Here is a 13,023-nt window from a genome sequence, read left to right on the forward strand (position 1 = left end):
TATAGCTGCAAGAATTTTGATATAATCATGCATCAGTAACTGAATATTTTCACGCATGACTTTTTTATTGTTTTTACAAATATACGAATATATGTTCTCGTGCATGATAGTATATGTACCTGTTATAAAGTACCTGTTCTATATCGAGCTTCCATGGCCCTAATACCAACTTTTGATCAAATAATAAATAATCTTTTCCGTTTTAAGTGTTGTTGTTCAAGTGCAAGTCCCTAGTAGCTAGATAAGTTTAATTTAAGGTTAGCTATTTCTAAATTATGGTATACGCAGGAGCAAGAAGAGGAAGGGGGGTTTGTTCATGCCTTCTCGTAGAGCTGGTGTGGGCAAGCCTCGTGTTGTCGGACGTTGTCTGTGCGCCCTATACTTCATTGCCATATCATCTTTCACAGACTGGCGACCCCTTGATACTCAGTTTTCTGGATTTTCTTTAGTCTGCGTTCTAAGTACGTTAGACGCCTCCCGCTCTGTAGCACTCAGAAGTTCCGGGCCATCCTCTGGGGCGCTACACTTCCGCAGATGATGTAAAAGCTAACAAATTTCAAATTATTTTAGATACGATTTAATTAATGATAGTTTATGATAGCCTGCTGGTCTAGTGGCTAGCGCACGCGCCTTTGATGCATGGAGTTCTGGGTTCGATTCCCACTAGGAGAGTCTTTGAATGCCTTTGAACGTCGTTCGGATTACACCTTAAATTGTAGGTCCACGTCCCACATAGCTTTGGTGCTGAAGAGGAACGCCGAACTTCAATAACAAGCAAACAAAAGGTTATGAAACTAATAGTCTAGCATTAAATACTCAAATATAGTCTCTCAATAGAGGAGCAAGATTTTAATTGCTAATCATTTTACTCTGTTTAGGTAGTGTTGAAAACTTCTCACTTTAAAAAAAAAAAAAAAAAAAAAAGTTAATGTCCCATAATTATGCACCGAGGAAAAGGAAAATGGTGATATAAACGCAATGGCAGAATGATGAAATTGAGAGAAAACGATGAACGCCAAGAAGATCCACTTACACGGTGGCCGAAAGGTGAGATCGAACCAAGAACTTCACACCCAGAGAAAAGAGCTCTACCGCTGAACCACCGCGGATCTTTACAACTATCATGAAGCTATATTGCGATTAGTAGTTTTGGATCTCTATAAGAATAAACAACGTAATTGTGAGAATTTATTACAAATGTACGGACAGTTTTGCGGAAACAGTTCACAGAATTGGCCATACGCCAATAAAGCAACACTAATACCTCAACTGGAAGAGAAGATTACCTCATTGATGCCGTGCACCACTATGACACGCAATTATGCGAAAATGTAATTTTACAAAATAGTCAAAAAGCAAGGCTCTGCCAACACAATCGAGGAAGCATTGAAATTCCACATTTAATCGCAACGTGAGTACGTTATATTAATATCGATTATTTAAATTAAATTAAATTAAATTTTATTATTATTATTATTATTATTATTATTATTATTATTATTATTATTTGAATAACTTATTCCTTTTTATTGAAAATTTAAATCTTGAACTATTATGAGGGACACTCTTTAGTATCTTACCTTATGGCCCACAATCGTAAGATAATCAACAGATAATGTTTCTACATCAACGGAAAGTTTCCCAATTGCTTGTGCTGCATCAGTGTGAAAAAGAATTCGGATACTCTTCGAAGCTTTTCTCTCTCTGTTTATTTTTTTAATAGCACTGTGAAATAAATAAATAAAAATAGACATACAAAGTATTAAATATTTTGCAATATATTCTAAAATTTAAAATAGAATCTTAAACTTTGTTAAATCATGATTTGTCTATTAACCAGAAAAATAATGCACATTAACAACGCGATGGAAGAAAACATTTTTAATAGTACCGTAAACTGGGGTTACTTGATTTTTTTTTCCTTTTCCATACTACTACTTGTTATTTATTGCAATTAATTTTTCTTCTTCTTGTGATGTTTCTAGAGCTTAGTCCATGTTACCTTTTCCTGCAGTCATGACAAAATTTTACTGAGACTGAAGCCTCCCAGAAGCCAAAATGTGCTGTTTCCAAGTAGCCCCGCTTTTGGGGCTACTTGGAAAATATATGTCTTTTCATAGTAGTAAAAGCTGTGTGAAAGATGGGACTATTTGAAAAGAACCACTTGCAAGATCACGCTTTCCTGAGAAGATTGATATGCAACATGTCTATTTCCTTTCATAGTAATGTGTTCCTAGGCTGTTTTAAATAAAAAAGAGACCTTTTTGCACAACCATTTAGTTAAGCACAATAAATTGTTGAACCAACCTAAACTAATTACAGTGGTAAGCTTGTTTTCCTGAAGGCCTACAGAACCAGTAAAAAGAAATGTTTTTACAATATGCTTTTATACACGGTAATTTTTGAAACAATGCAAGGGGAAGTTTGGCAAATGTCAATACACGCATAAGCTCTTGAGACTTCTTTAAGATACTAAAACATGCCCTACATAATTTTATGAAATTTATGTATGTATCATATCAGTAATTGTCTTACAAAATTACCTGGTACAAAACTGCCTTACATTGGTTTACAAAATTACCTGGTACAATTTTTATAAGTGTACATTTATGTTAACCCTTTGCAAAAATGTCATATGGTACTGTTATTATAATAATAATAATAATGTAACACAGTACGATAAGGACAAAAATTCACATATTGAAATTCTTTGCTGCAAAGTCATACGGAAAAACAACGTGTTCTCTGCGGTTGTAGGTAGGTTCAGGCAAAACTTCAATAATGTCATCGTTGTCTATCCCCTGATCAGTATCATCATTTTTAGTAGAAAAACGGAAGGAAATAAAAAAAAAATGGTCACAGATTGTCCCAGAAAGGAAGTGGAAGTGTAAAACTAATTCGTCTCATTCGGAAACTTCTGAAAGCAATGATATTTAGCACAACCAGGTAAAAATCACTTTTCACCACGGAAAAAGAGAGATAATTTACAGGAAATTAAAAAAAAAAAAAAACTATCAATTGTTTGAAAATTTTTAGACCAGTCTATAAATAAGACAGAGTACTTATGTCCATCCATATTGTTCCTTTTAGGTGCCTACTTTTCATTGGTCTGGAAGAAAACGACGTATCTGTCATAAAAAAAAAAATGTCAGTTTTCCAAGTAACCCTAGTTTACGGCATTTAAGATATGCACCAAATCAAAAAAATAAGCAAACGATAAAAGACAAGAATGCTTTAACATTGTAATTTCATAATTTGCACATATACAAACTTTGACAAACAAAGGAGAAAGAGAAGAAATCTAGCTATTCAATAAACATCTCCAGTTCTTTATTTTAATATTAAATGAAAACCAATAAAAGTTAATATGTGTACTTTTACTACATAAAACTTCAAGCACTCCATGAATTATATGTGTAATATAAAATAACTAAGACACCGTACTAAACAAAGCAAACAATAGCGTGATTATCTCAACAACAGAGTTTGCGTTAATGTCCTTAAAATCAGTGTTCCTAAAGGTATGTCAACAGACAAATCGCAAAATAAGTGCAACGAATACAGCAAACCATACCATTTATTTTTTAACTCAAATGCTGCAACTGAAATACAAAGCGAACTTAGAGAAACATGGTGACTCAGAGTAAAATACTTAGCTCTGCTGTGTAGAATCTTAGCTTTGACTACGTATGTGAACTTTCCGATGGACAAACACTATATAAGTAAGCTTTTTAGCTTGTACCTCAAGTTTCTTCACTTAGACAGTTACCAGGTGATTCACCTAGACAGTTCCTTCACTCTGCCAATTTCTTCAGTAACATCATAAAATTTCTAAACTGGAGCCTCCTTCCTCTGAAACTATCCTAGAAAAATTACTAAAATTTTAATCTACAGAAACTGTAGAAACGACTTCTATGGAAACTCTGTTATATTGTTAACAAGTTTTTGTTCTTAATGCTTCCTGTGAGTTAAGAAAAAACGAATTTCCAGAAAACCATTGATCACTTTCTATATTTCAACAACACAAGCTTCTTCGAACCACAAATTGACAAAGTTTACAAACTCTGTGTCAGCATTTAATCGGTACATCATACTTTTCCTAACAAGCATGTTTTGTAGATGTGATCAACGGTTGTCAGGAATTTCATTGTTTCCTAACTCACAGAAAGGTTTAAGAAAAAAAAATAGTTATAATCCTTGTTAACAGTCCAACGCACGAGTTTCCATAAAACAAAACATTGTTTCTACAAATTTCAAGCATTTACAAATTTCAAGCATTCAAATTTTACAAATTTTCCTAGGATGGTTCCATAGTAACAAGGTAGCCAACAAAGCGTCTAGTTTAACAATTTTAATATGTTACTGAACATAGTGTCAGGGTACACTGAAACTGTCTAGTGAATTACCTAATTTAAGCCACAACGTAAAAAGCTCTACTTAAATCAATAATCCTATAGCATCTATAACCAAATATTTTATTAATGAATTTTCTTGGAGAATTTTTTTCTCCCATTTGATTGTCATTTCATCAATTGTTTCAAAGTTGTTTATCTATAATTTTTATTCATCTCTTTTAACGTATTCACACCACGGCTCAAGAAACACTAAGGTGACTAGCCGCTGAAACAAACTTCACCACTGGCTTCCGTTCTGTTTGTCAAGTCAAAGCATGATGTGCGCAAAGGGGAGTCGGAGGTTCGACCCGCCTTGAACAAGATGATATGTAAAAAATAAACATTTACTGTATTAAGATATACGTACAAAAATCACGCTTGTTCTACAAGGAATAAAATTCAGTGCTCGAACTCCCCTTTTGATGAAATTCTGCGTATACCAAATTAATCCAGTCTCGACTGTTGTTACCCTGCTTTGTATTATCTTTCATCTCTTTCTTGGTCTACCCAAAAGTTTTCACCGACCAGGACTTGACGCAATCCACGCATATTTCCGATGTCTATTTTAGAAGTCTCGACTTTCTTGGACCTGTAGTTCTTCTGCAATTCTGTATGTTTTCTAAATCGTTTACCGCTGTATTTATTTCTTAACCTGTGGAGTTGCGAGAGCCGCGAAGGGACGAAAAATGTAATTAAGATGTAGTAGTGGAAAAACGTATTTTTAAAGATTATTTTGAATTTCTTATTTTGATAGGTATATTTTTATTTCCATACTTACTGTCAAATACAGTAAGGAATATTATAAAATTCTGCCTTTTTACGGTAGAGCTAAACAGGGGTACATGGGAATTTCGACTTCTAATCACCCTTTATTATGAAAGGACCTCCTTATATACAGTAATAATAAATATTACAGATAAAATATAAGTTTCTCTAGTTATCTTGGTGATTTTCTGGTGAATTTGTGGGAGCCCAGTGACTAAGCGTCTTAGGACGACAGGAACCAAGGCTCTTGTGGCCAAGGTATACCTTAGGTAGGTACCTCTCAGAGACCAGGCGTCCTAGAGAGGGGAATAACACTCAAAGACCAGGCGTCCAGGGAGTGGTGAGATGTCTGCTGAGATCAGTAGTCCTAGCAAGACGGAAATCTCAGAGACCAGGCCTCCTAGAGAATGTAGGATTAAGAAGCTCTCAGAGGCCAGGCGTACTAGAGAAAGGGATAAGACCCAGAGACCAGGCGTTCTAGGGAGTAGTGAGGTGTTTGCAGAGACCAGGCGTCATAGAGAATGGGGGTGATGATCAATCGGTGGAGATAGATGTCTTCTGTGCTGTGCTGGCTCTTTTTATCCTGAAATGTAAGCTGATTCCGTTGATCTTCGTTAATTGGTGATTGTTAACAATGGCTGACGACGCCTTCTTCGTGGTTGTCATCTGAAGTGTGTTTACAGCCAGCACATGATGTTGGGAGCACATGTGGAACGTTACAATATTAATTTGTTTTTTCTAAATGAAGAGTTATTTAGAAAACAACTGTAATAAAGAGGAATAAAATTGGTGAAAAATTGCACATTGAAATACAATTCAAAATGAAAGTTAGTGTGAAACTTCAGCCTGTGTAATAGGTTTCACAAGCGATAAACAACAATAATCAGAAAGCTTATTACAAGCCAAAAATTTACTTATGAAATGAAAATGAAATCTTTGACTTTTACGTGCCACGGTTGTGCTGGCTAGGCTACAGGAGACGGTGATGATGAGAAATGAATAAAATGAAGAAAGTGGGAGGAAACGGGAGAAGCCCGGGGAACCCACACACACGGTGTTTGTCCACCACAGTTCACTTGGCGCGAGTTAGGATCGAACCAGGGACCCCATGCACCAGAGGTGAACGCTCTACCACTAAGCCAGTGTTGCCTCTCAAAAATTTACTTATGGGAGGTCGTTGGCAAAAGGATTAGACGAAAGAGGGTCATGATAAGAAATAACTTGAAAAAGCCTGCTTTAACGTATGTTCCTTTTTTTCAATCTGAAGTTTTGGTGCCTTACGAACAACGAAAACTAAATTAAATACAATAAAATAACAGTATCACAAAATTTTGGGAACCTCCGAATTAATTTGCTATAGTGAAATTTTATTATACTGAACAAGTCAACTCTCAAGAACTCACATGTTGTTATATCTACTGCAGGAACTACATTACTGTAACAAATTTACACAAAAATATGACTTAAGTTGGTTGGTTGGATTTAAGTTAAGTGTTCCTTTCAGCAACGAGGCTATATGAGACTTCGACCTAAAGCTAACGTAGGACCCGAACTACATGGACTCCGGACGAGAATCGAACTCGGGTCTTGCGCGTCAAAGGCGCGTACGTTAACCATATAGCTACGAGGAAGCTTGAACGTGTATAAATGTAACAGCATCAAATATAGTAGCTCACCTTTCATTCATTCATTCATTCATGAATTCATTATGCTACTGTTTCACATAAAGGTACGTGTTAAACAATTCTTAAGGAATAATGTTATGTTAAAATGAGCGTATACATAATTAAAACTAAACCTTAATAATTACAGTTAATTTTTAATATTTTATAATAAACGACTATCTATCTTGGCCACAACCCTAGTCCCCTACGTACTTCTTGCATTGTAAATGTGCGAAACTTATTTAATGGAATAACTTCCATTGTTTTCTTTCAAATTGTTATCCTGCTCGACTGATCGCGTACATATACGAAAAATGGCTACCATATCATCTGAATGATAAATACTGTAATAAGACAAGTCTTTATATTATAAAAGGGATGAATTTCAATAATATTTTGAAAAAAAGTAAAGTTAAATATAGGCAAAAAGGAAGAAATTTTCATTTGTTATTCTGAAAGTTCGAAATTCGCTAAAATTAAATGTTTAACACTATGATAGTGCACTTATCTTATTGATTCACACATACTTATTCTCTTCTATTCATCTTCAGAGATTTACCTGCCAATTTGTGACACAGGCATCAAAACTCCTGTTTCGTTATTTGCAAGCATTACTGTTACAAGACAGGTTGAAGGTCTGATTTCAGCTATAATGTCTTCCGGTACAACACACCCAGATGCGGCAACAGGAACTAACGTCAAATCTACACAAATAAAGCACGATTTTCATTATATATATATATATCGTACCTATTTCATTTTGTGAAGTAAATACAGTAAGTATATTTACGAGGGCTGTCCAGAAAGTAACACGTTTTAAAATAAATAAATAAATAAAAAGTAACAGAATGAACAAACCAAATTTTATTACATTATACATTTGAAAGATACACTTTTACGCTATTATTCCACATAATCGACGTGCAAATTAAGGCATTTATCATACCGTAGCACAAGTTTTTCAATACCAACGCAATACAAATCTGCCGCCTGGGTCAATCCATTTCAAATTACTCGGGCAATGTTGCCAACATTTTTTATTTTCCTGATTATTTTATCGTGAGTTCCCTATAGGTTGATAATCACAAAAGACTGAAAAAAAAAATAATATATATCTCATAGTTTTTTTTTTTTTTTTGGCAGCCATTTTTAAAATGGGGATTGGACAAATTTTAATAAAAAACGTAGTTTCCGAAAAGTTTAATTGCCAAGCTAGTTTTAAAGATATCAGAATAATTAAAAAAAAAAAAAAAAAAAAAAAAAAGTGTGTTCAGCAGGAAATGAACTTCAGATATACATTATTTTACATTTTCTATCATGGAAGAGAGTCAGTCAGACTCTTTACTGTAAAAACTCGGAAAAACTATCAATCGTTAATTTTGAAGACCATTCGTTTTATGAAGGAAAAGAGACTCACTAATCATACGTTATTTCTATGTTGAATACTTATATAACTACCTGCAGTATAAGTTTTAGTCCTGAGAATCCATTCCTTTTTTTCCTAGAGCTTTTCCAAAATGGCCGAAAGTATTTTAACGTCAATTTTCTCAGGTCAATATCTAAAAAAGGGACTGAATGAAAACAACTGAAAATTTTACAGAATGTTCTTTATACAAATAGGAATATCTCACAAAAAATTATGACTGATTAATGAGACTGAACCAGATTTAGAGTAATAGAGCAGTGAATTTCGGTGAAAACGTTACCTTTCTACACGCTCATGCAGTGCCAAGGTAGTCAACTTGGCTTGAAATTATTTCAACTGACATTGGTCGAATGATGTTTAAATTATTTCAGACAATAAATGATCAAATATTTCTACTTTTAAATAACAATGAGCAGTGCTAACAATAGGTGAAAGTTCTAATTCTTAAACGTAACTTACCGACACATTTTATTGTATTACACTTGCGTACAGTATACATACAATAATGTTTCTCTGTGTATTTATATTTGAAACTTTAACTTCTTACCAGCTGCAATTTTCATTAGAGAATTAAACACGATATTTCATTGCATATTTTATCAGTTCTACCAGCGAGTTCCAATAGAGTTAATTTTCTTACTATTTTCTTTACAGGCACCCAAGCAGTATCATTTTTGGAAAGTTGAAAGACAGTTCTTGGTCCAGAAAAATGAAAGAAATGCACCAAAACATCAATGGGATAAGCGCAACAACAAAACGAAAACTTACATGAACTTCCCTTCAAAGACCTTACACAGAACAGATCCTGGCTCCACAAGATATGTTCAAATATTGTCGAGAGAATATTACTGGAGTTAAATATTTATTTGTTTCTTTAGCTGAAATTGAATAAATGGAAACAAAACTGTTGAATGTTGTTTACCAGTGAAAGGAACAAGAAGCTATTACAGACATGTCCACATATGTAATGTTTTGTTACTTCCAAAAGCTCAAACTTTGATGATGATAAAACCTCAATACTTTTTACAAACATATCATCTCTTACAAATAATGACTTTGTTGCTTGTATGTATGATACGTCGTGGCTTGGAAAAATTGAAAATATAAGTGAAGATAACAATGATGCTTCAGTGCATTTCTTTCACCCTTCTGGACTGCCTTTCAACTTTCCAAAAATGATACTACTTGGGTACCTGCATAGGAAATAGTACGAAAAGTGACTCCATTGGAACTCACAACAGTATCTGGTAGAACACACAACATAACTGATAAAGTATGCATTGAAATATCATGTTTGTGTGTATATTGTACGCAAGTGTAGTATAGTAAAATGTATCTGTAAGTTACGTTTAAGAATTAGAACTCTCACCTATTGTTAGCACTGCTCATTGTTATTTAAAAGTAGAAATATTTCATCATTTATTGTCTGAAATAATTTAAACATCATTCGACCAATATCAGTTGTAATAATTTCAAGCCTAGTTGACTACCTTGGCACTGCATGAGCGTGTAGAAAGATAACATTTTTACCGAAAGTCACTGCTCTATTACTCTAAATGTAGTTGAGTCTCACTAATCAGTCATAATTTTTTGTGAGATATTCCTTTCTGTAAAATTTTCAGTTGTTTTCATTCATTCCCTTTTTATATTGACCTGAAAAGGCTTTCGGCCATTTTGGAAAAGCTCTAGGAAAAAAAAAGGAGTGCATTTCTTAGAACCAGAACTTATATTGCAGGTAGTTATATAAGTATTCAACACAGAAATAACATATCATTAGTAAGTCTCCTTTCCTTCATAAAACTAATGGTATTCAAAATTAACGACTGATACAGTTTTTCCGAATTTTTACAGTAAAGAGTTTGACTGATTTTCTTGCATGATAGAAAAATTAAAATAATGTATACCTGAAGTTCATTTCATGCTGAACACACCGGTTTTTGACTTATTCTGATATCTTTAAAAATGGCTGCCAGAAAAAAACTATGGTATATATTTTTTTTTCATACAGTGTTTTATAACTTTACCTATAGGGAACTCATGACAAAAAAAAAAAAAAATGTTGAGCAACAATTTTGTTTAAAATTGGGTGATTTGAAATGGATTGATCCGCCTGCGATTTGTGGTAACCATGCTTGTCCACCAGAATTTCATGCACCAAACTCCGTGAAATTTGGGGAAAATGTTTATCAAGTTCCGTAATCGTGAAACGACGATTTGCACGAATTTTGGCGACGATTTTGCCTCACCAGTTCATCAGACACAAGGCTAGGCCTACCACTGCGGTCCTCATTGTGAACATTGGAGCGACCATTTTTAAAATCAATGCACCATTACCTCACTCGGTCTTCAGTCATTATTCCATGTCCGTACACTTCACACAGTTAGTGATGGATTTCATTTGGTTTGTCGTTTTTAGCCAACAAAAACCTAATCACAGAACGCACCTCATAAAAGGTGGGATTTTCTATTGCAGCGTACATTGTAGTACGTCACAGAAAGCACAGTAAGAGCGTCACAGTTCTCACGCTACCACAGCTGAATGCGTACTGAGTGTGACAACGTTCTGACACCAAGATGGCGATTCTATTCCCGTCCACCGCCGCGACAGGCCTAAATGTCTGCTACTTTCTGGACAGCCCTCGTATATACATATATATATATATATATATATATATAAACTACAGGTACAGATAATAGTGGTCACTACTGTCAGAAGTATGATTACAATTATCCATATTTACTGAAAACCTACTTGTTCTTAAATGTGTGATATCAAGAATTACATTTTATAGTTGTGAGCATCGAAACTCACACTAAAACAGTCAATACAATAGCATACTGTCGCTTTTACTTTTCATACGAATATTATCTTGTTCAAAAAAATAACTTGGCTATCTACATATCTTTTAAATGTTTTCTACTCAGAACCATAGATATAAAATTTTAATAATGAGATTGGTAATAAAAATTTGAAAGACACGAAAAAAAAGGCTTTCTTTGGTATAATATGACTTCAGAGTTTCTTGTTATCTACGATTACTATATATAACCACAGAAAATATTACCTAGACTTTTGATTCTTCTTTTCTTACCAGGAAAAGCCATATACCATAACAACACATTTTCATATATTAATAATATCTTATATTCTCATTTATTAAAGTCTTAAATCACTGTCATTATACGAGAAGTAAACAAAAGTAATATCGGGAAAATTTCGAACACATGTTCGATAACCACCAAAACAAAATCATCTGGAGTTGAATTGATGATTCCTTATTTGGGTTGCCAACTCTTGCATATTATACAGGAGCTCTCATATTTGACTTAAAGGAAGTTATTTAAATTTCTGAATTTTGACAACAGTTGCAGAGAATTTGTGGATAATGTAAACAAAAATCCCGAAGTTCAGGCTACTGTCAAAAATGTAATTAAATACAGCTCTGTAATCATTTTATAGCTGTTTTGTGTAATAAATTGTTTTATCTAAGTATTTTTTATTCAAAATAATAGCCGTAAGTTTGTAACAAAGTAACTTTGTGAGTCTCTTTTAATTTTACATTTTTTTTAAAAGTTGGCAACCCTAACTCCTATATCCAATATGAAGCGTTATTTCATCAGTGCACAGTAACTCAAACATAACACAAACTTTTGAAGCTCTGGTATATTACTCAATTAAAGGATTTCTAGGCTGGGAAAATAATGTTTTAAATACGTAAAAGCATCAACTCTCCATAATTTGACAGGTTTTATGGCCCAGATAATTTGTAAATTCAACACATAAAATTAGTAAATGAAACTAAGCGTAAGGAACACATTATAATACTTAACGACTCATTTTAATAATGTTCTTTCATGTATTATTTTAGACTATATTTCAAGTGCCCATGAGAAGCACTTAAAATATAAGCTAAAAAAATACATGAAAAAAACATTTTAAGGTAAGTTATTAAATATTAACACAAAATTCATCTATATTAATTCGTTAGTGTAGAAACAAAGGCACCAAGAAACTTACAAATTAACAGACTTGAGGCACAACCCAAAAGTAAAACAAAACCAGATAATAATTGATAAAAAAAAAAATAATAAGTACCTCCACAAATTAGATATTATCTAGCATAATACGTTTCCATCATGCACTGAAAGACATACCTATTATCCCACTATTTTCCAATTGCTTCAGAGGCGAAATGACAGAATCATGCTCGACATTTGTTGAAATTATATGAGGTTTCAAATTCGCATGTATTGAGTTTTGAGTTCTATATTCACGAAAATAATGCACAATTCCATAAATCACCATATTATTAGCCTGAAATACAACACACATCGAAGTAATACGTTAAAGTATATTTATTAAATTAAAAATAAGAATATTACATATGCATGCATTCAACCATCATCCTACTGAGCCTCAGCCCTCTACGTAATATTAAAATTTTCCAATCCTCTACCGGTTTATTCATTGAAGAAGCTACTACAGAAATAGGAAAAGATTGACATTTAAGCATGCAAAGACAGTGTATTTATACAGGTTAAACTACACACACACACACACACACACATGTGCAGGCGAAATTACATTGACTCTATAGTGAAAATTAGATGGTGAAAAGGCAGATTATTACCTGAATTTCTCCAATATATAAGAGGATAAATTAATAAGTAACTGCAATAGTTTTTTCTATTTCTTCTCAGGTTGGCTCTACTACATTGTGTGATTATCAGACGCTAGAAGTCAGCGTTGGCTTCGCCTATGGTAAGTTGTAGT

General features: G+C 33.6%; 1 protein-coding gene across 2 annotated transcripts in view; it reads right to left on the minus strand.

Moving 5' to 3' along the window:
- LOC145671046 (selenocysteine lyase-like) overlaps positions 1-13,023 on the minus strand; it is a 68,152-nt gene that overhangs the window by 32,278 nt on the left and 22,851 nt on the right. For both annotated transcript variants that reach the window (XM_081739728.1, XM_081739727.1), the window contains exons 3-5: positions 12,405-12,564; positions 7,383-7,527; positions 1,581-1,725 (exon numbers count right to left, since the gene is read on the minus strand). In XM_081739728.1, the coding sequence (XP_081595854.1) occupies positions 1,581-1,725; positions 7,383-7,527; positions 12,405-12,564 (450 nt within the window). The remainder of the gene's footprint in view (positions 1-1,580; positions 1,726-7,382; positions 7,528-12,404; positions 12,565-13,023) is intronic.

This window comes from Thermobia domestica, chromosome 15, assembly GCF_964235325.1.
Source record: "Thermobia domestica chromosome 15, izTheDome1.hap1.1, whole genome shotgun sequence".
Taxonomy (NCBI): domain Eukaryota; kingdom Metazoa; phylum Arthropoda; class Insecta; order Zygentoma; family Lepismatidae; genus Thermobia; species Thermobia domestica.